The 27,968-nt window shown below is 37.2% G+C and overlaps 1 protein-coding gene and 1 pseudogene across 1 annotated transcript; both read left to right on the forward strand.

The window, feature by feature from the left end:
- The first annotated feature begins 9,327 nt into the window (after window positions 1-9,327).
- Window positions 9,328-15,923, forward strand: LOC130831683 (putative olfactory receptor 2B8). The gene is made up of 2 exons (XM_057700033.1): window positions 9,328-10,239; window positions 15,909-15,923. Exons 1-2 carry the CDS (start codon window positions 9,328-9,330, stop codon window positions 15,921-15,923), a joined length of 927 nt encoding a protein of 308 aa, XP_057556016.1.
- Window positions 11,004-11,398, forward strand: LOC130831503 (chromobox protein homolog 3-like; annotated as a pseudogene).
- Window positions 15,924-27,968: the final 12,045 nt, after the last annotated feature.

The following is a 27,968-nucleotide window of genomic DNA, read 5'->3' on the forward strand; positions in this document are numbered from 1 at the left end:
GCAGTAGCACCCCACCACCATGGCAGCCCAGCTTTCCACAGTAGGCATTCCCCACTGTGGATTTCTTCCCTCCTGTCCCCTCAGTCCATCTCCCCACAGCCAACAATGTTTCTCACCCTGAACCAGATCTCTGGTTCCCATGTTTCAGCTCCCAGACACCCTGTACTGCTGTGAACCCACGTCTCAGGCTGGGACACACAGGGCCGTGGTAGGGACCCTCTGTGTGTTTCTCAGTCTTTCCCATCTGCCACAGATCAGCTGTTTCACCCTCTTTGGACAGTTCCAAATGCCTCCCTCTGACCCAATCAAATTCCCCATTGGGGAGGGGGTTTCCCCAACAGATAAGGAGGCGTTTCCCTGAATTCAGCAATCTCTCCTCTGTTTCAGCTCCCTCTGCCCCAAGGTGTAGGACCTGTCCCTCTCCTTTCTTCTCCTCCTCTTTCTCCTTTTTTTCCCCCTCCATCCTACAAAGTTATGTTGGGATCTTTGCAATCCTTTCTGGTGTCCAAGGTCTTCTACTAGTGTTCTGTCGGTTTTCTGTGGGAATTATTGCATCTTTTGATGTATTCCTGGTGCATCTGTGAAGAGAGATGCACTCCACAACCTTCTACTTTGCCACCAACTTTTCTCCCCCTTCCAATGGAGTTTGAGTTAGAGATCCCCCCTCAAAAATCTCTGCCATCAATTCCTCTAACTCCTCTTCTTTCTCACCCCTCACCGTGTTTTCTCCCATCTCCATTGAAAATGTTTGTTCTTTTGCACTTCACTCACCATGTCTCCCAGTGCTCCATAAAGAGAGTGATTCCCATAATCCTCCAAAGAATATATTTTGTAATTAAACGGCCAATATTTAGAAAATATTGTGCATGTATGTATGAATGAATGTGTATGTGTTTGTATGTATAACAAGACAATCTTTGACTATGAATATCATATAGTATTCTTTCTCCCCTAGCTACTTTACAATCCAACCTACAGAAAAATTAAGTACAAAGTGCAACTACATTTTTTAAATGTTGAATCATTTTAGACTTATTAAGTTGCTGAGGTTCTGAATAACACTTATTTTTCTAATATCAAAAATTAGTGCTTTCTTTTGAAGCCATTCTGAGTGCCAATATCTACTCTGAACATTTGTCCAGATGTTCTCATTTAACCACCAAAGATTACAAGAGTAATGAAATATCCTGTCCCTTTACGAGCTGAAGTGTAAGAGGATAAAACTCTGTTCTCTTACATGCATTAAAAGTATATTTTATCTATGAGAAAAATAGTAGCATTTATAATAAATACAACAATAAATTTATTAGCAAGCAAGAGTATGCATATGGCCATCTTATGTAATTCCTACATAGGTCAACTGATATTCACTTTTCCCACATATGTCAGGTGCTGTTTTGTTTATAGTATTATAACCAAGATCGCCTACTACACTATATTTTACAAAATGCAATCCTTTGAACATGCTAAAATTATTGATTTTGAACAATAATTTCATAATCCATAAGCTTGTTAAACAATTTTTTTGGAAAAATCATTTATACCTCTCGGTTTTAATCGTATAATCAAATTTGGTGCAAATAATAATATTTTATTTCTTCTTTTCCAAGAAGCTCTTATTTTTATAAGCTTTTGTGTTTTACTCCTGTTTAATTTTATTGGCTAACGCTACCAGAACAAGCTTAATAAATGCAGAGAAAAACAACAACATTTTCATGTTCCCAACATTTATGGATTTGTTGCTCATAAGATAGATATGTTTACTTTACAAATTGATTTTTTTAAGCAAGGGAATATTCCTATACATGTGAACAATACGTATGTGCTTGATTATAACATATGCACATCTTTTTCTATGTAAGCAGGGAATCACTTTAATTAAGCCAATAAACCCAGAATAAGTAGTAACTTTATAAGAAACAATAAATACTGACTGACAATCTCCAATAGGGAAACAAACAGAAAAGGGGTCCAACAGCTGATTAATCCAAGTAGTCACATCAAGTGGCTAAATTAAATTGGGTGTTAACATTCTAAAGTGGTAAAATTTTTTAAATTGTCCTAAATAAGAACATTAATTGCTCAGATTTGATTTCTTCTTTCTTGAAGAGGAGAATAATCTGTGTGTACCTACAAACGATGATGAAGCATGAATAAAGCACATGTAAGTTTTCCATAATTCTAACAGACTACAGTAGTATATAAAATGACAAGTCAGTTGGCTACATAATATTGACCAAGGAAGTGATATTGGAAAATAATTCACATAGACATTCTAGATTTTAAGGGCTAAAAATCTTAGTAAAAGGAACAAACTTAAAAGTCATGTAATTTAAGTCTAGACAGCACCATAGCATTGTTACTAGCTTGGCTTTAGGAGCCATACCAGATACATTTCCTAAACAAGAATTAGTCCCAATCTCTTTTTAACTAATTGATTCTGATATTTTTCTTTATTAACACTTTCTCTCTTACTTCTTTGAGTTCCTTTTAATTATGTGTTAAGGTGGGCACTTATACGAGTTCTTTTTAATTCCTTCTTGTTTAGTAATATGAATGCTTTGACTTTTTCTGGGGGCATAAAATAGGACATTTTCACCACACCAAGAAGAAGAAGACACATTTCAAAGAGTACAGAAATGCTTTAAATGAAGTATGAAGGTTGAAAGAAATAACTATATAATAATATTCTAAATGAAAGAAGCATCATAGGGAAAAGCTGAACTGTGAAACTAAACAATAAGGAAGCAGCAGGTCAAGAAGGACCTTAACTAAGATGCTTAAGAGTTTATACTTTTTACTGAAGAAAACAGTGCACAGTCAAATAACTTTAAACAGAAAAGGAAATTTTCATTTTCAATATTAAGAAGATTCCTCAAATCCACATTCACAATCTCACCTCTTAAATCAATATCCACTTGTGGAGGATGTACACAAACCTTCAACATATACAAACAAAGATAATTGTGTATTTTCTCTCAATCCACCACAATTAGAGTTTACATGGAAACTAAAATCATATTTGCAGAATTTCACTTCATTAATTTCATATTCATTAAGCATAAAATTTTGAGAACCTAGAATACATAGCACACAAAATTAAACAGTGTGGAAGAAAGATGAAAGAGAAATAGGTCACTTTCTGGAGGAGTTCACATTCTAATGTGGAATATAGGCAGCTGAGAAGTAATTACCATGACTACTGATTGGTAGTACTAATAATTACGTAGGAAGGTTTTCAGGGCCTCAAAAAAGACAGCAAGTAAGAATGTTATGGTCTTCAAAAAATATGATCCTCAAGAAAAGATTTGAATTAGAAATGTGATATGTTGTATAAGAATTAGGGTAGGATTGGACTTCCTAGGTGGCGCAGTGGTAAAGAGTCTGCCTGCCAATGCAGGGGACACAGGTTCGAGCCCTGCCCTGGGAAGATTCCACATGCCACAGAGCAACTAAGCCCGTGCGCCACAAAAAAAAAAAAAAAAAAAAAAAGAATTAGGGTAGGATAATATCTTTCAGCTGAAACAATATATTAGGGGAACAGAATGCAGAATACAATGCTGGCACAAACTGGAACGTGTACTCTGAATAGCGAGTTGTGGGTTTGTTCCCACAACTACCAGGGCAATAGAATAAATACAGTTTCACATATTAAAGATGGGCTTTTTATTTAATCTTGTAGATAGCAGAACTCAAAACTAGTTAAACAAGTACTGATGTGCTGGTGTAGTTTATGAAAAATAATTTGAATGACACTACAAAAGCTGACGGTTTGGTTGAAAGATCTCTTAGGAAATGAATTAAATGATTCATGCAAGGGTTAAATAATCCTATATTGATAACAAATGGAAAATGTATGCTGGTTAGTGAATGCATTCTAAAAACACACCAAAGAGAATCAACAAAGCTCAGGTTCAATGTTGGGACCAAAAGAAGGGAAGAATCAGGTATAATTCAGGCAGTTCTCACTGAGCTTACTGAGGGTTTGGTATGGAGATTCTGAAAATCTGACATGCAAAGACAAGAGCTGTTTTCAGAAGATGATAAGTTAAATTACAAAACCACCGACATTTTAGAGTTCACAAATAATCCCTGCCTATATATCTAAAATTCCATTTACTGCAGTATGGAACTGAAGAGGGAGCTAAACTGTAGATATGATTGAAGATTTATCCTATAGAGAGATGGTATTTTGAGCCAAGGAAAACAGCAGTGTACCTCAGGAATACCATTGAGACAGAACAGAGGAGAGCCAAGGATGGAGCTTTGGGAAATCTAAACATTGACGTTTGTGCCCAGTGAACTAGAACTGAGAATCAGGAGTCTAAGAAACAACAGAAAAACAAAGAGAAGCTTATGGATAGCATAATATCTTGAAGGAGGGAACCACATCAATGTCAAGCTGCATCAAGTAAGATGATGGTTAGCTCATCTACTTTGTATGAGGGGGAAAGTATCAAAGATTTCACAGAAAGCAGTCTCCAGAGTGGTTGGAGGAAGAAGACAAATAAGAGCATTCGGAGTGCTGATGAGGTGAGAAAAAACATGAATATTTTGCATCCAATCAAAACGATTAAGTTAATGAAAGGAAAGACCTAGAAGAGTGTGGGGCAGGAGGGAAGGGGGTTAATTTTCATTTTACTTTTCTGATAGGATAGACATGAGAAACATTTTTAGGCTTTGGATAAACAGATAATGGAATATAAGAAGCTAAATTTATACCTATGTGTGGTGATGAAAATTACTAGACTTATTGTAGTAATCATTTTGCAGTATATACAAATATCAAATCATTATGTTGTACACCAGAAACTAATATATAATGTTAAATGTCAACTATTTCTCAATTTTAAAAAGGAATTTAAAGACTAGCAAAAAAATTTGCAATCAATATTACTAGATTTGGGATTTGGAAGTTAAGTAGAGAGATGATAGGTTTACTCCTAATCAGTTTGGAAGGAAAAGATGGACTATGTTGATGTCACCTCTCCAGAGCCTCCCTCTTTGGTTGCTCCCTAGAGGCAGTCAAACTCTGGATACTTGAACTGAACCTAATGAGTTACATGGGGCAGGACACTCTTGGGGCCACTAAAAATAAACACACCCTCAAGTATCTCAGTCCCTAAAGCATGTACTTTGACTTTGGTGCTTATAAAAATATCCCTCGGATATAATATTAGCCCTTTTAGTCAGAGGCAGATTCCATAGATTTCATAGATTCCAACATCTGTTTAGTTATAGAATTAACTGTCCACCTTAATTTGCACTCCTTCTTATGCACTGAAACATTCTATAAAATGAGTACAGGTTCTTCCTGGGAAAACTCTGGATTTGACACAAGTTACGCTAAAAGTAATTTTTAAAAGAACTAGTTCTACCTTTGACAGAGCCTGTGCAACAATTTTCACTTTCCATACTTTTGATAACTTCCAAGGTTGGCATATTTTAAAGCATATTTAAGTGCATGGCTCTGTATTTATTCTAAGGATTTTGTTCTATGTACTTCACCCTGAACACTTTTCCCCAGTTCCAAGACCACAGCTCACTTGATAATCACTGAATTATTAGCTTTCATGGGGGACAAGCAGTCATGTGATTTCATCTGCCTGATATTAACATTCCCATCAATATGCCAAACTACTAGTTTCATACAACAATGTTGATACTTCAAGACCATCTTGTTTCTCCCAGAAGTAGCTGTAAATCTTTCATCTTGTTACATTCTCTTGAAGAAGATACCATATTCCTTAGTCCAACACCCATTCAAGGGTCCTTAAAGCCAGAGTACGTACGTAGTTCCTTTGACCGAAAAATCTGGTGGTGCTACCTGTAGATACAGTGTCTGTGCGTGAGTTTGCTATTTACTTAGAGTGAGTTGAAGACTAGAAGAGGAATTGGAACTCCAGATTTGCAGAATACCACTTCACTAGAAAAATGAAAGGATGTAAGTATTTTCTCTACCAATTCAAACCAAATGCTAGGTCTTATTAGCATGCAATCTCTCTTGATATTTTAGATCTGTAAAGTGTAACAAAAGGGTGTATGGGAAAATAACCTTCACTGGACATTCATGCCAAATGAGGGGAGCAAGTTTTTCCCTATAGACTGCTGTAGACTTCTGCTATCAACACACCATTTGGAATAAGAGAAATAGCAACACTACTGATTATAAACTCAGTAATTATCATGACCAAGATGTACCTCATTTATGAACTTGGAATAGGATAGAACTAATACCTGAATCTTAGGCTTACCACTTATAATGAAGCATTGTTATCATTTGACAGGCATGATTACATTTTACTATTTCTATGGGTTGAATTGTGTCCCCTCCCCCCTCTGATGATAGGTTGAAATCCTAAACCCAGAATCCTGTTTAAGTGACCTTATTTGAAAATAAGGTCTTTGCAGAAATAATGAAGTTAAAATGAGATTTCACTCACTAGTGTGATTCCTAAACCAATATGACTGATATTCTTATAAGAAACACAGAACAGAGAGACAGGGATGCTGCCATGTGACTGGCAAGGAAGTAACTGAAGGGCTGCTGCGCCAGCCAAGGAACCCCTGAAATTGCCAGCAAACCACCAGAAGCTAGACAGTTGCAAGGATGTATTCTCCTACAGGTTTCAGAGGTCCTGGAGCACCTTAATTTTGAACTTCTAGCCTACAGAACTGTACAATAATATATTTCTCTTGTCTTAAATCTCTAATTTGTGGTACTCCAGGAAGCAGATACGAAAATAATACAACATATTGAAATTTGTAGTAAATGCCCATGTCAATTTAAATCTGCTTTTGTGTTACAAAGAGTTTTACATATTCTTGTCAGAATGGATTCTTTCTTAGTTCAGATCACATTCTGTGCATCACTGAGAAAAACAAAAATCATTTAACATCGTGTTCCAGACTGAATTTTTAGAAATTTCAGTGATCTCTGAGAAACAGCCTATTCAAAAACATTGCCAGAGATATCACCTGGGCACCATGATGGACGGGAAATGTTCCCTCTCTGTGACTCATGCAGCACAAGGACAGAGGGAAGAACCAAAGGTAAGCACCAGCAACATTTGATAAAATAAATTATAGTGACTAATGCCAGGTTTATCATTCCGGGTATTTTGAAACAAAGGCCTGATAATCTGGAAGATAAAGGAATTAAGAATCATGCAGTCACTAAAGAATGTACAAGGACTGAGAAGAGCTTACTCAAAATACCACAATAGATTTATTGGAACACAAACCTACAGGTTTCAGTAAAGAACTGAACACATTATCTCTTTTATTGCTTATCAAAAACTAATAACATTTTTTCTATTATTAGGAAGCAGAAAGGGCCAGGAGTATGGGTTGGAGGGCAGCCTTTAAAATCTCAAAGCTTGTAAGTGGCAGATTGATACTTAAACTGCAGGTATCCTGATCCCATCTTATTGCATTTTACACCTTTGTATTCCAAATTAATTTAACACTTTGGTACCACAGTAACAACAGCCACCAAGCCACAAAACAATTACTAAAAAATTAAGGATAAAAGGAATTAGGTATCAAGAACCAACAGAAAAGGCATAATTGAGAGGTAGCAGAATATTCTCCTGCCTGGTCATGGATTTTGCTAATAAAAAAGTGCTGTTTAAAAACATAGAGTCCTACAAGTTTCCATACAACCTAGTATTAAAAGAAATCTAAAGTCAGAACAGTCAAGACTGCTTCTTAACTGTTGTTCAAGAATTCATTTGTTTTCCTCTTGTACATTTACAAATTTCTATTACTCCTAACTTCACTTTCTAAAGTCTCTTACAATTTTTAAACTTCCTTCATATTTTCATTTATTTGATAAAATTATTTTGTGAATCTACCATATATACTAGACTCTTTTCCAGGCTATGGTCCTATTATGAGATATTTCTCTTCTTTAGTTATTATTTACTATTAAATTTGCCTCATGGTGTGTGTGTCTGTGTGTTATGTGTTTGTGTATGAGAGAGAGAGACAGAGAGAGATAGAACCCGAGAGAGAGAGTGAGAGATTTCTAAGATAAGACCAGATGATTTTAACAGAAAACAGAATGATCAATGTGAGGTTTGTATTTATAGCAAGTGTACACAAAGAAGTTGAAAAGAATATTTGCTCTATCACATTAAACAATTTTAAAAGACATAATGTGAAAGAGAAGAAAAAAACTGGTTTCCTGAGTTTTCACTGAAAGTGATAACAATGATGATTACTCACGCTTAGTCCTTCTGGAACTCGCAGCTGGATACAATGAATTCTTAAATCATTTCCAGTAAAAGTTTTCCAATCAACAGACATGATTACAGACTCCATACCAAAGTTTCCATTGCTGCACGCATTAAAATGTATTGTTCCCATATGAATAAAATTTTAATAGTAAATTGTATTATCTGTACATCAGAAAAAAATTTTTTTTCTCTACACAAAAGAGAAGCAGGAGGGCCAGTCTGAAATATTTCAATACTCGAGGGAAAAAAAAAGATAGAAGGACTGGGGCAGTACATATTTGCAACTTACCTGGAACATTCAGATTTAATTTTTGGAGAAACTTGAGTTATCTTTCTAGGTCATACAATCATAAAGACAGTATCCCTAGCAGTCAGGAACCCATATTATAGTGTCTGTTTGAATCCTGCCTCTGAGGTTTATTAGGTACATCACTCCAATAAAATTACCTCACCTCGTTATTTGTAGTGAGGTGAATGGACCTAGAGACTGTCATATAGAGTGAAGTAAGCCAGAAAGAGAAAAACAAATACCGTATGCTAACTCATATATATGGAATCTAAAAAAAATGGTATGGAAAAACCCAGGGACAGGGCAAGAATAAAGATGCAGATGTAGAGAACTGACTTGAGGACACGGGGTTGGGGGGAAGGGGAAGCTGGGAAGAGTCGTGGGAGGGAGGGGATATGGGGATATATGTATAGATACAGCTGATTCACTTTGGTGTACAGCAAAAATTGGCACAACAGTGTAAAGCAATTATATTTCAATAAAGAGCTTTTTAAAAAAAATTACCTCATCTCTTTAACCCTCAGTTCCCTCATGTATTTAACAGAAATCATGATAATGCCAAGCTCATCAGTTGTTGTGACAAACTGCATACAAAGGGCTGAGGTCAGTGCCTGGAACACAGAAGATACTCATATACAGTAGCTATGCAGCACCCCCTTTCTTGCCAGCAAGAAAGTAACTCTGAAAATGCCTCACGCTTCCAACCAAACTCTACTTACACACTCTAGGGGGAAAGAGGTGGATTAAACATGCAACATAACAGTATGGAGTGCTCTTAATTCCAAAAAGTGAAGTACAATGGAAAGAGCTAATGACAGCACCTTCTCTGGATTCATTCTCCTGGGCTTCTCCAACCGGCCTCAGCTGGAAACGGCTCTCTTCGGGGTCATCCTGATCATCTACTTTTTGAGCTTCTTAGGCAATGGCACCATTATACTTCTGTCAATTACGGATCCTCACCTCCACACCCCTATGTATTTCTTCCTCTCCAACCTCTCTTTTATGGATCTTTGTTTGACCACTTGCACCGTCCCTCAGACGCTGGCCAACTTTAAGGGGAAGGACAAGACCATCACCTATGGTGGCTGTGTGACCCAGCTCTTCACTGCCTTGGGACTTGGGGGAGTAGAGTGTGTCCTCCTGTCTGTCATGGCCTATGACCGCTATGTAGCTGTGTGCCGCCCACTGCACTACATGGTGATCATGCATCCCCAGCTTTGCTTGCAGCTGGTGGTAACTGCTTGGCTAACAGGGTTTGGCAGTTCTATAACACAGACAGCATTGACCATGACTCTTCCCCTCTGCGGTAAAAACCAAGTGGACCATTTCTTCTGTGAAGTTCCAGTGATGCTGAAACTGGCCTGCACCAACACCTCTGTCAACGAGGCTGAACTTTTTGCTCTCAGTTTCTTCTTCTTGGTGGTGCCCCTGTCACTCATTTTAGTATCGTACGGTCACATTACCCATGCAGTCCTGAAGATTAAGTCAGTCCAGGGGAGGCAGAAAGTTTTTGGAACCTGTGGTTCTCACTTAATGGTAGTGATTATTTTCTTTGGGACACTCATCTCCATGTACCTTCAGCCTCCCTCCAGTTATTCACAGGATGTGAATAAAAGCATTGCTCTGTTCTATACTCTGGTGACTCCCCTGCTGAATCCCCTGATTTACACTTTGAGAAACAAGGAAGTCAAAGGGGCACTAAGGAGACTAGTCAGGAGAACCCTAGACTCCAGACAGAGTTAATGTAGGGCTTGCCAGCCCAAACACTTCTGCAATGGGAGACTTCTGAGTGACTAAAAGCTAGTGTAACTTAATCCAACACATCCTTATAAAGCACCGACTAGGTACTTGAGATGTATCAGTGAAACAGAGACCCAAGTCCCCAAGGAGCTAAACCTTCTATTGGGGAGAATATAAGTTAAATAAGATAATCTAAAAATAAACTATCGTATATCGTGTACTATGCAATAATGTGAATGAACAAATAATACATAGAACAACATGAATGATTCTTAGAAACATGGGGAGCAGTAGTTCTCTGTTGGTAGGATAAATGGGGGAGGGGAATTCTGGACTTCTGGTCATGTTGTGATTCTTGATCAGGTTGCTGGTTATATAAGGTATTCAATTTGTGAAAATTCATCAAAGCTGACCCTTAAGGTACTTGCACTTTCTGTATGTATGTCATACTTCAAATCATTCACTTCTTGAAAGTTTTAAATAAACCAGAAAACAGCAGAATACTTTAATACTAAATAATCACATTAGGTATTTTTGTTACTTCCACACGAAATTTAGGTTTATATTCTAAATGATCTAAGTTTCTTCTTTCCATTGACCTTAATTAATAAATTTAAAGTGTTTTGAGGGATGTGGCTGGAGCTTAAGGCGCACAGGGCCAGAGACGCCACAGACCCGGGACCCGGAGCAGCTTGGAAGCGGTGAATAATAGCTCTTCAAGTCTGCAATAAAAAATGACCTCCAATAAAACTACATTGCAAAAAAATGGGAAAGAAACAGAATGCAAAGAGTAAAAAAGTCGAAGAGGCAGAAGCTGAGGAATCTGTAGTAGAAAAAGTACTGGACTGACGTGTAGTGAATGGGAAGGTGGAGTATTTCCTGAAGTGGAAGGGATTTACAGATGCAGACAATACCTGGGAACCTAAAGAAAATTTAGATTGTCCAGAGTTAATGGAAGCATTTCTTGATTCTCAAAAAGCTGGTAAAGAAAAAGATGGAACAAAAAGAAAATCTTTATCTGACAGTGAATCTGATGACAGCAGATCAAAGAAGAAAAGAGATGCTGTTGATAAACCAAGAGGTTTTGCCAGAGATCTTGATCCAGAACAAATCATTGGTGGAGAATTAATGTTTCTCATGAAATGGAAGGACTCAGATGAAGTGGACTTGGTGCTGGCAAAAGAGGCAAATATGAAGTGTCCTCAAATTGTAATTGCTTTTTATAAAGAGAGACTAACTTAGCATTCTTGCTCAGAAGATGAAGCTCAATAATTGTTTGCACTGCTTTTTATATATATTTTTATATATGTATAAAATCTGTCTTGGTTTTTTGATTTATTAGTGTGAAGAAATAACTACATTCTAATGAAAATCAAGTTTGATATGTTCTTTTGAAGTAGTATTGGGGAAGTTGTTGGGGTTTTGTTTTGTTTTTTGCATTTGTAACACTGGTTACTTTTAACAAATAAAAGCTTTCTGTAGTTGCTTCCTTTAGCAGAAAAGAACATTTGATACCACAGTATGTTATTTCCTCTGCATTAAAGAACAGCTTTTCTAAATGTTTGGGGAAATCTCCACAGTCATTACTCAATCAGAATTTAGAATTTGCATTTAACTCATATATGCCTAAGGCCATTCTGGGTTTTTTGTATGTGTATACATAAAATATATATGTAAATGGTTTGGGGTTTTTTGTTGTTGTTTAAATACATTTACTAAAACAAAAACAGCCTTCCACAACCATGAATAAGCCCATGTTTCTAGGATTCCATCATTTTGAGCAGTATGAGAAATCACTTCAACTTAAAATGAAAATTTAAGTCTTAACCTTTCAAAGTAAGTAATTCTGTAATTAAGTAGACAAATTAATGTAAACAATTTAAATTGAATAATTTTTTAAAGCAGTCCTATCAGAATCTGCATCCATATCTACAGTCACATAAATGTACTTTTATATGTAAAACCCCTAACAGGAAAATTTTATCTCTATCAACAACCTCCCCACCAAAATGAAAAAACTAGAAAATTTCTGGTATGTTTTAATTAGCCAAGCAAAACTTAGTTAAACAGATGTTTAAAGGTTCCTTTTGGTGAACCATTCTTTCATAAGAAGTTGAAATCCCTGTACTATATTTACTGAAAGGCTGTGATACATGTAATATCTCAGACTTCTTCACGGAAACCTAATCAGATGGTTAGAGATGTTGGTAATATAGGATCTGCAGGAATAAATGAATAAACAAACTTTTCTAATCTAAACTTGATCTGCATGTTTTTTGCAAACTTTACCCCAGCCCATTTCTTACATGTACACTCAGCCTTCTCAGTATTTTAGGTTACTAGTTCAGCAGAAGCCAGGAAAAACAATAACTTTGTAGTAATCAGAATGTTATTCAACTGTATATTGTTTACTTTATTGTAAATACTGATGAACAGTGGTCAATAAATAGTTTTATATTCCTTTAAAAAATTAAAAAAAAAATAAAGTGTGTTGATATTCGTAATATTTAGCCAACTGGAATGAACCTTGGCTAACATTCTTTTGAAGATTTCAGTCAAAGATTGTGTGTACAGTGAGTCTCTGGTCTCTTCTTCATTCCCTGTAGATACTTACCAGCCAGATCTTGAGCCAAAAAATTATAGTGATAATTTTCAAATGAAAATTTTACTACTGGGTATTATATTGACTTGAAATGGCTATATTTTGACTGAAAAAAATGTTTATTGTAGGGGTTTGTGTATCAGTGTGTGTTTGTATATACGTAGTATACAAAAATCCACAATTTATTAAAAACCAAAAAAATATTTTCATTCGCCAGAGATTTTAAGATTTTTTTCAATATTTGATAGCATATTGGTTAAAAGGCAGATATTGAAGGGAATTTATAAAATAACGTGAAAAATAGAAATAATTCTCTGGTAAACTCAATGTGCAGTTTGTGTAAACATTTTCTTCTTAAATATTTCTCATTTAATAATGGTAAGTTTGACAGTTTGTGTATTATTATCCTAATGAAATAACAGAGGAGCAAGAATTTTTCTTTATTTAATTGAAAACTGATTAGTCAATTGTTGAGTTCCATATTGTTCTTGTCTCTGCTTGTATTGAATAGTTTTTGAGTGATTTCTGATTATATTCTTTGTGTAATACAGAAGAAATGTTTTTTTCATAACAACTCCTTGGATTTTCTTTCACACCATAACAGCTAGCTTCACTGATAACCATACCATTTTTATGACATAAAAGTTCCACACTCTATAATCATCTAGATTATAGATGATTATTTACTTTTTTCCTTTTCCCCAAATAAATGTTGCTTTGATTCCTAATTCAATTTATTATTTCATTTAAGGTAGCCTTTGTGACATTCACTTCCTAATAGGATGTATTAGGTTACAGTTGGCCACAGTTCCCACTGCAAGTAGAGTCACCCCTCCTTAGTCACAGATTCAACCAAGCATGGATCCATTTGATCTGACATTTTCCATAAGGGATTTGAACATCCACATATTTTGGTGCAGTGGGGGGTGGGGGGGGGGGAGGAGGTTCCTGGAACCAATCCCTTGCCGAGACTGAGGGACCACTGTACTTGAAAAATCAAATTAATTTTAGCAATCATATTTTTAAAGCCATTAGAAAGTGTGGAAGTAAACAAGAATTACAGAGAGGACAGAATCCTTCTGCTGAAGAGCAACTGCCTTTTTTTCCCCATGAAGCATTGGACAAGCCTGAGTGTGAGCTGAGAACTGGGCCTGGCCCAGAAAGAGGCACTTCGCCAAGAAAAAATGAAACAGCTTAAGTCATGTAAGGCTAGAGTGACAAGCTGAAAACTTAAAAGACTTTAAACACATGGCCAGAGTTTCCAGTGAACATTCCTATTTTCATTGGACTCCCTGGGAAGTCAGAGAGCAAGACCAAAAGTTTCAAAAATATGGAATAAACTATCCTGCAAGTACATTGTGCTTAGGAAACAAAAACTCACTAGGGAAAGGGGTCCTGTCTCTACCACATAGTTCTCTTCATTAAGGCAGTTGCCAAATTTTGAAGCTGCATGGAGCAGGGGGCTAAATAGCTAAGCTAAACGTCTTTGAGGAGCAGAACAATCCATTTTAAACTCTACAGAAAAGTTGAAGAGGAGGGACACTCCTAAACTCATTTTTCAAGACAAGCATATCCTGATACCAAACTCAGATAAACAGTACAAAAAAGAAACCTATAGACCAATATCCCCGATGAATATAGATGTAAAATTTTTCAACAAAATATTAGCAATCAAAATTCAACACCACATTAAATTTTTATACACCATGATCAATTGGGATTTACACCAAGCATGCAGAATGGTCCAACATACACAAATCAATAAATGTTACAGATCACATTAATACACTAAAAGATTAAAATCATATGATCACTTTGACAGATGCTGAAAATCATTTGACAAAATATGACAGCTTTTTATGGTAAATATGAAACAAATTGGGTATAGAAGGAATGAACATAATATGAAAAACCCAAGCTAACATCATCCTTAATGATGAAAGCTTGAAAGATTTTCCTCTATGATCAGGAATAAGATGTGGCTGCCCTCTTTCATGACTATCTTCTTTTTTTTTTTTTTTCCGATCTTTATTGGAGTATAATAGTTTTACACTGTTGTGCCAGTTTCCAAAGTGAGTCAGCTGTGTTTACACATATATCCCTATACCTCCTTGCTCTTGAGCCTCCCTCCCAAGCATCGTCCCACCCTCCCTATCCCACCCCTCTAGGTCATCAGCAATCATCGGGTTGATCTCCCTGTGTTAGGCAGTTGCTTCCCACTAGCGATCTATTTTACATTTGGCAGTATATAAATGCATGACTATCTTTAATATAGTATTGGAAGTTCTAGTCTGAGCAGTCAGGAAGAAAAGAAAAAGCACTCAAACCAGAAAGGAAAAAGTAAAATCATCTTTGTTTGGAAATGTTATGAGGTTATACATAGAAAAGCAGCCTAGACTCCACCAAAATACGTTAGAACTAATCAATAAATGCAGTAAAGCTGCAAAAAGAAAATCAACACATAGAAATCAGTTGCCTTTCTACACAATAACAACAAAATAACTGAAAAGAAATTTTTTTTAAAAATCCCATTCACACAAATAGAACAGTTGCCGGAGGCCGGCGGGGGACCTGAGGCCCAAGCAGACCACAAGAACCCTGGAGCAAATCGGTAGGACCTGGGGGAAGTCGGGGGGCGGGGAAGGGGAAGTGAACGGGACTGGCACCCCTGGGGGGGTGGCTGGGTGAGGGCGGAGGTTCCTACGTGGAGGGACCATTGGGGGCTGGGGAGATCGGGGAAACCACAACTGGGTTTCTCCCACCCAGGAGGCCAGGAGGCCTGCTGAGCTCCCAGCTTGGGGGACTGCTGGGCTCCCCAGTGGGGTCCTCCACCCTCCAGGGCCCCCTCCGGGCTGCCTGGGTCATGGGAGTGTGGGGAGGAGGGAGGAGGGGCAAGGAGGTGGAGGGGCAGACAGGAGGGGGTGGGGGCTTTGAGACTGGGGGACGGGGAGGTGAGAGGGTGTTTCGCCTGCCCTCTTGGCCAGGGAGGCCGACTAGGCTCCTGGGCCTGGTCCTTCACTCTCCGGGCCCCCTCCAGCTGCTTGGGACCTAGGAGAGTGGGGGTGGGGGAGAGGAAGAGAGGTAGACAGGGAGCCTACCACACTGGGAGATCTGGGGAAGTACCGCAGGCGTTACCCTAGCCCAGTTGGCCTGGGGAATCCTGTTGGGTGTCAGAGTCTGGTCTCCTGCCTTTCACTGACCCCTGCATCTGTGAGGGTCCTAGGGGTATAGGAGAGAGGGGGTGAGAAAGAAGAGAACCCAAGGAGGAGGGACCCTCTGAGACTGGAGGGCTAGGGGAGGTGCCTACCATTTCTCCCACCAAGTCGGGCCCAGGGAGCCCGCTGGGTATATTGACCTGGTCCTTTGCTCCCAGGACCAGAGGCATTCCTGGGCCCCTCTGCCTCATTGGGCCTAAGCCCCATTCCCCACCACCCCCAGGAGTGGTGGGGGAAGCATAGGCCCTGCCCATTACCTAACCTCCCCCTCCACCCCTGCCCTTGTCTAAGCTCTGTCCCCACAGCCAAGGCTGTTTCTGGCTTTCTTCTTTTTATTTTTTTCTTTTTTATTTTTTTTCCTTCCCATCTCCTCACTTAGGCTATTGTAGTTGTTTTACCTTCCAGTTGTTGCTCCATCTTTTTTTTTTTCAATTTTTTCTAACACATCTGTTACTTTCCTATTATATTTTTTATCTTGCTATTGTTCTGCTGTTTTCCTACTTTTTTTTTTTTAATTTTTTTTTGTTTTCCCTGCTCCACATGGCTTGTAGGATCTTGATTCACAAGCCCAGTGTCAGGCCTGAGCTCCGGAGGTGGGAGCTCTGAGTCCAAAACAATGGACTAACAGGGAAACCCAGTTCCCAGGGAATATTCTTCAGAGTGAGGTCTCCCAGAGGTTCTCAACTCAACACCAAGACCCAGCTATACTCAACAGCCTACAAACTCCAGTGCTTGAAACCTCAGACCAAACACCCAGTGGGACAGGAACACAATCCCGCCCATCCAAAGTGGGGGGAAAATGAGATGACAAAAAAATATGTCACAGATGAAGGAACAAGGTAAAAATACACAAAAACAAATAAATGAAGAGGAAATAGGAAAATTGCCTGAGAAAGAATTCAGAGTAATGATAGTAAAGATGATACAAAAATCTCGATAACAAAATACAGACAATACAAGAAACAGTTAAGAAGGACTCAGAAGAACTAAAGAGCAAACAAACAGTACTAGATAACAACCAAAATTAAAAATACTCTAGATGCTATAAACAGCAGAATAACTGAAGCAGAAGAATGAATAAGGGAGTTGGAAGATAGAATGGGGGAAATAACTGCCACAGAGCAGGAAAAAGAAAAAAGAATAAAAAGAATGCAAGACAGTCCCAGAGATCTTGGGGACAACACTAAGCACACCAACATTGGAATCATAGGCATCACAGAAGGAGAAGAAAAACAGAAAGGGTCTGAGAAAATATTTGAAGAGGTTATACTGGAAAACTTCCCCAACATGGAAAAGGAAATAATTAAGTCCAAGAAGCACAGAGTCCCATACAGAATAAACTGAAGGAGAAACACACTGAGGCACATATTAATCAAACTAATGAAAATTAAACACAAAGAAAAAATATTAAAAGCAGCAAGAGAAAAGCAACAAATAACATATAAGGGAACACCCATAAGGATAACAGCTGATCTCTCTGCAGAAACTCTGCAGGCCAGAAGGGAGTGGCAGGATACACGTAAAGTCTTGAAAGAGAAAAACCTACAGCCAAGAATACTCTACCCAGCAAGAATCTCATTCAGATTCGACGGAGAAACCAAAAGCTTTACAGAGAAGCAAAAGTTAAGAGAATTCAGCACCACCAAACCAGCCTTACAACAAGTGCTAAAGGAACTTCTCTAGGCAGGAAACACAAGAGAAGGAAAAGACCTACAAAAACAAACCCAAAACAATTAAGAAAATGGTAATCAGAACATACATGTCAATAATCACCTTAAATGTAAATGGATTAAATGCTCCAACCAAAACACACAGACTGGTTGAATGGATACAAAAACAAGACCCTTACATATGCTGTCTACAAGAAACCCACTTCAGACCTAGGGACACATACAGACTGAAAGTAAGGGGATGGAAAAAGATATTCCAAGCAAATGGAAGTCAAAATAAAGCTGGAGTAGCAATACTCATATCAGACAAGTTAGACTTGAAAGTAAAGACAATTCCAAGAGACAAGGAAGGACACTACATAATGATCAAGGGATCCATCCAAAAAGAGCATATAACAATTGTAAATATCTATGCACCCAACATAGGAGCACCTCAATACATAGGGCAAATGCTAACAGCCATAAAAGGGGAAATTGACAGCAACACAATAATAGGAGGAGACTTTAATACCCCACTTACATCAATGGACAGATCATCCAAACAGAAACTAAATAAGGACACACAAGCTTTAAATGACACATTAGACCATCTTGACTTAATTGATATTTACAGGACATTCATCCCAAAACAACAGAACACTTTCTTCTCAAGTGCACACGGAACATTCTCCAGGATAGATCACATCTTGGGTCACAAATCAAGCCTCAGTAAATTCAAAAAAACTGAAATCGTATCAAGCATTTTCTCTGACCACAATACCATAAGACTAGATATCAATTATAGGGAAAAAAACTGTAAAAAATACAAACACATGGGGACTAAACAATACGCTATTAAACAACAAAGAAATCACTGAGAAAATCAAAGAGGAAATTAAAAAATACCTAGAAACAAATGACAATGAAAACATAACAACCCAAAACCTATGGGATGCAGCAAAAGCAGTTCTAAGAGGGAAGTTCATAGCAATACAGTCCTACCTCAAGAAATAAGAAAAATATCAAATAAACAATCTAACCTTACACCTAAAACAATTAGAGAAAGAAGAACAAAAAACCCCCAAAGTTAGCAGAAGGAAATAAATCATAAAGATCAGAGCAGAAATAAATGAAAAAGAAATGAAGGAAACAATAGCAAAGATCAATAGAACTAAAAGCTGGTTCTTTGAGAAGATAAAGAAAATTGATAAACCATTAGCCAAACTTATCAGGAGGAAAAGGGAGAAGATGCAAATCAACAGAATTAGAAATGAAAAAGGAGAAGTAACAATCAACACTGCAGAAATACAAAAGATCATGAGAGACTACTACAAACAACTATATGCCAATAAATTGGATAACCTGGAAGAAATGGATAAATTTTTAGAAAAATACGATCCTCCAAGACTGAACTAGGAAGAAATAGAACATATGAACAGACCAATCACAACCACTGAAATTGAGACTGTGATTAAAAATCTCCCAACAAACAAAAAGCCCAGGGCCAGATGGCCTCACAGGCAAATTCTATCAAACATTTAGAGAAGAGCTAACACCTATCCTCCTCACACTCTTCCAAATTATAGCAGAAGGAAGAACATTCTCAAACTCATTCTACAAGGCCACCATCACCCTGATACCAAAACCAGGCAAAGATGTCACACAAAAAGGAAATTACAGGCCAATATCACTGATGAATATAGATGCAAAAATACTCAACAAAATACTAGCTAACAGAATCCAACAGCACATTCAAAAGATCATACACCATGATCAAGTGGGGTTTATCCCTGGAATGCAAGGATTCTTCAATATATGCAAATCAATCAATGTGATACACCATATTAACAAACTGAAGGATAAAAACCATATGATCATCTCAATAGATGCAGAAAAAGCTTTTGACAAAATTCAACATCCATTTATGATAAAACCTCTCCAGAAAATGGGCATAGAAGGAAGTTACCTCAACATGATAAAAGCCATATATGACAAACCAACAGCCAACATCATTCTAAAGGGTGAAAAACTGAAAGCATTCCCTCTAAGGACAGGAACAAGACAGAGGTGTCCACTCTCACCATTATTATTCAACATAGTTTTGGACATTTTAGCCACAGTAATCAGAGAAGAAAATGAAACAAAAGGAATCCAAATTGGAAAAGAAGTAAAACTGTCACTCTTTGCAGATGATATGATATTATACATAGAAAACCCGAAAGACTCTACCAGAAAACTGCTAGCACTAATTGATGAATTTAGTAAAGTAGCAGGAAACAAAATTAATGTGCAGAAATCTCTTGCATTCCTATACACTAACAATGAAAGAACAGAAAGAGAAATTAAGGAAACTCTCCTATTTACCCTTGCAACCAAAAGAATAAAATACCTAGGAATAAACCTGTCTAAGGAGGCAAAAGACCTGTATGCAGAAAACTATAAGACACTGATGAAAGAAATCAAAGACGATACAAACAGATGGAGAGACATACCATGTTCTTGGATTGGAAGAATCAACACTGTGAAAATAACAATCTTACCCAAAGCAATTTACAGATTCAACACAATCCTGATCAAATTACCAACAGCATTTTTCACAGAACTAGAACAAGAAATCTTACAATTTATATGGAAACACAAAAGACCCCAAATAGCCAAAGCAATCTTGAGAAGGAAAGACGGAGTTGGTGGAGTTAGGCTTCCTGACTTCAAACTATACTACAGGGCTACAGTGATCAAGATACTATGGTACTGGCACAAAAGTAGAAAGGAAGATCCATGAAACAGAATAGAGAACTCAGAGATAAACCCAAGCACATATGGGCACCTTATCTTTGACAAAGGAAGCACGATATACAATGGAAAAAAGACAGCTTCTTCAATAAGTGGTGCTGGGAAAATTGGGCAGCTACATGTAAAAGAATGAAATTAGAACTTCCTAACACCATACACAAAAATAAACTCCAAATGGGTTAAAGACCTAAATGTAAGGCCAGACACTATAAAACCCCTAGAGGAAAACATAGGCAGAACACTCTATGACATACATCAAAGCAAGATCCTTTTTGACCCACCTCCTAGAATCATGGAAATAAAATCAAGAATAAGCAAATGGGACCTCATGAAACTTAAAAGCTTTTGCACAGCGAAAGAAACCATAAACAAGACTAGAAGGCAACCCTCAGAATGGGAAAAAATAGTTGCCTACGAAACAACGGACAAAGGATTAACCTCCAAAATATACAAGCAGCTCATGCAGCTTAATACCAAAAAAACAAATAACCCAATCCACAAATGGGTGGAAGACCTAAATAGACATTTCTCCAAAGAAGACATACAGATGGACAACAAACACATGAAAAGATGCTCAACATCACTAACCATTAGAGAAATGCAAGTCACAGCCACAATGAGGTATCACCTCACACCGATCAGAATGGCCATCATCACAAAATCTAGAAACAACAAATGTTGGAGAGGGTGTGGAGAAAAGGGAACCCTGCTGCACTGTTGGTGGGAATGTAAGTTGGTACAGCCACTACTGAAAACAGTTTGGAGGTTCCTTAAAAAACTAAAATGGAACTACCATATGACTCAACAATCCCACTCCTGGGCATATACCCAGAGAAAACCATCAACCAAAAAGAAACATGTACCATAATGTTCATTGCAGCACTATTTACACTAGCCAGCACATGGAAGCAACCTAAATGCCCATCAACAGATGAATGGATAAAGAAGATGTGGCACATATATACAATGGACTATTACTCAGCCATAAAAAGAAATGAAATTGAACTCTATGTAATGAGGTGGATAGACCTAGAGACTGTCATACAGAGTGAAGTAAGCCAGAAAGAGAGAAACAAATACCATATGCTAACTCATATATATGCAATCTGAAGAAATGGTGCTGATGAACGCAGTGACAGGGCAAAAGTAGAGATGCAGATGTAGAGAATGGACTTTAGGACATGGGGCTGAGGTGGGGGTTGGGGGGTGAAGGGGAAGCTGGGATGAAGTGAGAGAGTAGCATAGACATAGATACACTACCAACTGTCAAATAGATAGCTAGTGAGAAGTTGCTGTATAACAAAAGGATATCAACTTGATGATGGGTGATGCCTTAGAGGGCCAGGACAGGGAGGAGGGTAGGGAGTCATGGGAAGGCGGGGATATGGGGATATATGTATAAATACAGCTGATTCACTTTGGTGTACCTCAAAAACTGGTACAAGAGTGTAAAGCAAATATATTCCAATAAAGAGCTTTAAAAAAATCCCATTCACAATAGCATAAAAACAATAAAATACTTAGGAATAAATTTAACCAAGGAGGCAAAAGATCTATACACTGAAAACTATAGGATTTTGATTTTTATAAAAATTGAAAAAGAACTAAAAACTAATAGAAAGATAACCATTACTTTTGGGAGAACTAATATTACTAAAATGCCCATATAATCCAAAATCATCTATAGATGCAATACAATCCCTATCAAAATTACAATAGCATTCTCACAGATATAGAAAAAACAATTCAAAAATTTGTATGGAACAAGAAAACCCCAAATGCCAAAGCAATTCTAAGAAAGAAGAACAAAGCTGGAAACATCACTTCCTGATTCAAACTATACTAATCAAAATAGTACTATACTGAAATAAAAATAGACACATAAACCAAAGGAACAGAACCAAGAGCCCAGAAATAAACCTTCACATATACAGACAACTAATACATGTCAAGGGAGACAGAACAGTCATGGGGAAAGATACTCCCTTCAATAAATTGTGCTGAGAAAACTAAATAACTACATGCTAAGAAATAAAATTGGAGCCCTACTTTACAAAATTCACAAAAATTAACTTGAAATTAATTAAAGGCTTAAACATAAGACCTGAAACTGTAACACCCCTAGAGACAACACAGAGAAAATACTATGTGATATTAGTATTAGCAATAATTGTGGGTTACGACATCAAAAGCACAAACAACAGAAGCAAAATTAAAAAGTGGAACTACATCAAATTAAAAATCTTTTGCAAGGCAATAATAACAATCAAAAAAATGAACAGTCAACATTTAAGAAAACAATTCCATTTACAGTCATAACAAAAAGAATAAAATACTTAGGAATAAATCTAATTAAGGAGGTAAGAGAACTGTACTTGGAAAACTATAAGACACTGGTGAAACAAACTGAGACAACACAAACATCTGGAAAGTTATACCATAAAATGAACAAAAACCAAACTCATAGAAAAAGAGATCAGATTTGTGATTACCAGAGGTGGGAGGTGGAGGGAGGGGAATTGGATGAAGGTGGTCAAAAGGTACAAACTTCCAGTTAAAGATAAATAAGTACTAGGGACGTAAGTACAACATAATAAATACAATTAACACTCTCACCACCAGGAAAAAAGGTATTACTTTAATTTTTGATCTATATGAGAGGATAGATATTCACTAAACTTACTGCGATAATCATTTCATGATGGATGTAACTCAAATCATCATTCTATAAACCTCAAACTTATACAATACTGTATGGAAGATCTGAAATCATAAAACTTCTGGAAGAAAGCATTATATTTCAATAAAGCTGGAGGAAAATAAAAAATGACTATCACCAAAAAGATAAAAAATAGCAAGAGCTCGTGAAGATGTTAAGTAAAGGGAACATCTGAGTGTTGCTGATGGGAAGAGAAGCTAGTAAGCCACTATGGAAAATAATATGGAGATTACCAAAAAATTTTAAATGGAACTTCCATATTGTCCAGCAATCCAAATTCTAGGTATACCAAAACAAAAAAAAAAATGAAATCACTATCTGCACTCTGATGTTCATGGAAAAATTTTTCATAATAGCCAAGATATGGTAACAACATAAGTGTCTAAAGAGGTAAATGGATAAAGAAAAAGTGGCATTCATACCCAAAAGAATATTATTCAACCATGAGAAAGAATGAAATATTGCCCTTTGTGATACCATGCATGGACCTTGAGAGCTGATGCTAAGTGAAATAAGTCAGAAGAGAAAGACAAATATTGTATGATCTCACATGTATGCGGAATCTAGAAAAGATAAACTTGTAGAAACAGAATGAAGAACGATGGTTACCAGGGGCAAAGAGATAGGAGAAGTGGGGAGTATTGGAAAAACAGTATAGACTTCCAGTTATGAAATGAGTAAGTTCTGGTGATCTAACTTAGAGTATGGTGATTACAGTTAAATATACTGTATTATACACTTGAAAGTTGCTAAGAGAGTAGATGTCTTAAATGTTCCTACTACACACACACACACAAAAAAGGCGGGGGTGGTAAATATTTGACATGATAAAGGTCTTAGCTAACACTATGTTTTAAACACTTTGCAATATATAGGTATATCAAATCACACTTTGTACTCTTTAAACTTACTCAATATTATATTTCATTTATATCTCAGTAAATATAGAGAAAAATAAATGAAAACAAGAGTTATTATTCATGTCTTCCATCATACTCATTCTTCTTTTCCTAAAAAAGTGACCACATTTACTTGTGTGTATTTGTACTTATTTTAGAAAACACTAGAATTACATCATTTGTAAACTTGTAACTTCTAAGTGGTATGAGGTAAAGGAAGCATTTTCTTCCACTGTTCATCCTCCGGAAAGAGTTAAAAGATTGACCTACAAGAGGTTGCACATGGAGTGCATGCTTTTGTGCATGTGGACATCTGGGTGTGTGTAATAACATAGTAACATGTTATTTCAAGCCAAATACAAACCAAAATATAACGTTATGGAGGAATACCAGGGGAAATATTCTTTGAGAAGTACAAGAGGCTTTTTCCAAGATGGGGAGGAAATCCAGAGAGAGGTTGATAGCACCATAAAAATGACACATTGTTGGCCAAGGTGCTCTCTTTGCATACATTAAAACAAACAGATTTCTCACTTAGTGTATGAATTAACACAGGAACTTTCCAAAGAGAATCTTGTAAGACTATTTAACAATCCTCAAACACTTGAAATATGGACTGAAAAATACTTGATAAGCACTACTTGTGACCTGCCAACACAGAATCAGGGGTGGGCTCCAGAGAAAGACTTTGACAACTGACAGTAACATCACACTTCACAATGACTATGAGTATCCCCAATAACCTAATCACTGGAAATGCCCAGGATGCTTCATTGAGACTAAAGCCACAGGTACGACAACTGAACAGCTTCCCTCTCAAAAGAGGTTAAAACTGTCCCCATAAAATGGTTGCCTAATTAGAAGAACTTGCAGTTTTTAAAGACCTCGTAGATTTAATTCAGTAAAAAAAGGCTAAAATAAATCCACCAAACAATGTAAATCAATAGAACAGATTGTTTTAAAAGGAGTAAGAGTATCCAGTCCAGTCCCTACAGCTATCTCAGGGACACCATCCCCTGATTCCTCTAATTCAGGAGTCATACAACTTCTCATTTCTGCATTTACACAGAGACCCCCTTCCCAGAAAGCCACATCCCCAAGATATTTCCATACACTGTGGTTCCCTGAGTCTGCCATATCAAGTTGGAAATATACTACAATACTAAAGAGATGAAAAAAACTCTCAACCATAATACAAACAGGCATCAGAAAAGACTGTACCTACAGAGGGAAAAGTTGATAAAGAACTATAATCCCTGGTTAGAGCAGAATCCTGACAAACAGTAACTGCTGAAATCTACAACTAGAAGACAAATGAGGATATTAAAGGCATTGCTATTTGCTAATTACTGATCTAATAACGTTTTTAGCAGGACGGTTAGGGTCTATTTAGAGTGTAGTAAACCTACAGTATAGAGACTACAGTTGTTCTAGTGAATAAAAGTCATAAAGCCAGAACAGGACTACAAAGGTGAGGACACATATAAAGTAAGAAACTCCTAAGCCTTCTTGTCCTGACTTGTACCATACAATTTAGAGCCCCCAGTTTTTTTTCAATGTACCCCATTGTAAAAAGATGACCTCAGGAAGCGGTGTCTGACTGGTTTGGGGCCTCATAGATACTGCACATGTTGTTGCTCCTATTTTATATTATTTTCCAATTGTTAGTAAATCTTGTGCTGGTTAAGAATTGTGTTTCACGTGAGTCTGATTGACATTTCGGGTTTCTGAGGTCACTCATTACCTGAGCTCACGGACTGCACACTGTCTTCCTCAGAAGGCAAAAACAGTGAAAGAATTTGTGAATTGCTCTTGGGCATACTGACAGTCCTGAACTCCAGATGGGATCAAATAGTTTAGCCAAACCCTGGGTACAATCACTGCAGCCATCCCACAGGTGTTAAGAATTCAAAAGGAGGGAATTCCCTGGTGATCCAGCGGATAAGACTCTGTGCTTGACACAACCTGGAAGTCTACTACAGACAAAACATGGAGAGCTTGAGAAGCTAGATACCATTAAAAATATTTACAAAACAACATTGAACTCATTGGGTACATGGTGTCTTTTAAGAGATTTTTTTATTTTAGCCTGGGGCCTAGAGATCTTTATTATCTGTAATTTACTCTAAAGAAATATACACATCCAAATGACAATCAAGCATTTGCTTAAAAGAAATAAATTTGTTTTGTGGCAGTCCTTAAGAGCAGAGAAGTAGTTGCTCAGTCAGAAAATAGGCTCTGTGGCTTCTTGAGACCTTGAGGGTTTCTGCAACAAAGAAAGTATATTTGAGGGATTTTAAAGCGACTCTTTGGGTGTAACTATCAAAAAATGATTGCGTGGCACATATATACAATGGAATACTACTCAGCCATAAAAAGGAATGAAATTGAGTTATTTGTAGTGAGGTGGATAGACGTAGAGTCTCTCATACAGAGCGAAGAAGCCAGAAAGATAAAAACAAATGCCATATGCTAACTCATACATATGGAATCTAAAAAAATGATACTGATGAACCCAGTGACAGGGCAAGAATAAAGATGCAGATGTACAGAATAGACTTGAGGACATGGGGCGGGGGGGCAAACGGGAAGCTGGGATGAAGTGCGAGAGTAGCATTGACATACATACACTACCAAATGTAAAATAGATAGCTAGTGGGAAGCTGCTGTATAACACAGGGAGATCAACGCAATGATGGGTGATGACTTAGAGAGCTGGGATAGGGAAAGTAGGAAGGAGTTGTGGGAGGGAGGGGATATGGGAATATATGTGTAGACACAGCTGATTCACTTTGGTGTACAGCAAAAACTGGCACAACAGTGTAAAGCAATTATATTCCAATAAAGGGCTTAAAAAAAAAAAAACATGATTGAATAGTAATGGAGAGTGGGAAATTTGTCACCACTGGGGGCACCCAGCATTCCAAACTGCTTTTAACCTGGTATATATTAAGCATTCCTGTGATGTTAAAATATTTGGTTTCACAAGTCTTGATTTCAAGTATGAATAGTGTGACACTATTAGGAATATGTGTAGAATCTTGATCATGTATACAATTTACCCACGCTGTCATTTCCAGCTTGCAAGATCACTTGTCATGCAAATCAGATGAGGGGTTCAGGACCCAGGAGGATGGTTAGCTGCTAGAATAGGGAACTGTGTGATAATTGTTATGCTTTTGTCTCCACTAAGAGACACAAATGTATTTACTTGCTTTGTGGTACATGTTGGAAAAATCTACCAAAAATCATGAACATTTCTGTGATGATGGTACAGTCAAAACTCTAAAATCTGTGGAAAAGTATACTACTCATAACATTAAACTTACACAAAAAAAAGGATCCATACCCAAAAACTATAAACTGGGCTTGAGCAGGGATCTAAGGGCTAGAATGTCAGATTAAGTTTTTTGGGACATTTAGATTGTTACTCATAACTCAGAACTCTATGACAGTTATTTCATAATTAGCTGTTAGTAGAGCTCAGGCATATATTTTTAACTTAATATGCACTTTATTTATTTTTTAAATTTCCTTCTGGTGAATCTGAGTAAGTTTGCACAAAACATGGGGTTTCCCGAGAAGCAGGGGCCATTTCCAATATATTTATATTTCACCAAATTCAAATTTCATGGGGCCTTTGCCAGAAGAGAGATTCAAAGGTCCTGACCAACTGACGCCTAAATCAAAGAGTTTATAAAATGGTATGAAGAGAGTCATCCAAGCATATATTACCCTTTGAAACTTTTGCTGCATTATAGTAGGTAAATAGTAGAATATGTAATAGAACTTGGGTCATATGCTATTCAGATATAATGTCCT

This window comes from Hippopotamus amphibius, chromosome 11, assembly GCF_030028045.1.
Source record: "Hippopotamus amphibius kiboko isolate mHipAmp2 chromosome 11, mHipAmp2.hap2, whole genome shotgun sequence".
In the NCBI taxonomy this organism is placed as follows: domain Eukaryota; kingdom Metazoa; phylum Chordata; class Mammalia; order Artiodactyla; family Hippopotamidae; genus Hippopotamus; species Hippopotamus amphibius.

Excerpts from the sequence above, each read along its gene's own strand:
- LOC130831683 (XM_057700033.1), top strand. The coding sequence starts at position 9,328 with ATGGAAAGAGCTAATGACAGCACCTTCTCTGGATTCATTCTCCTGGGC.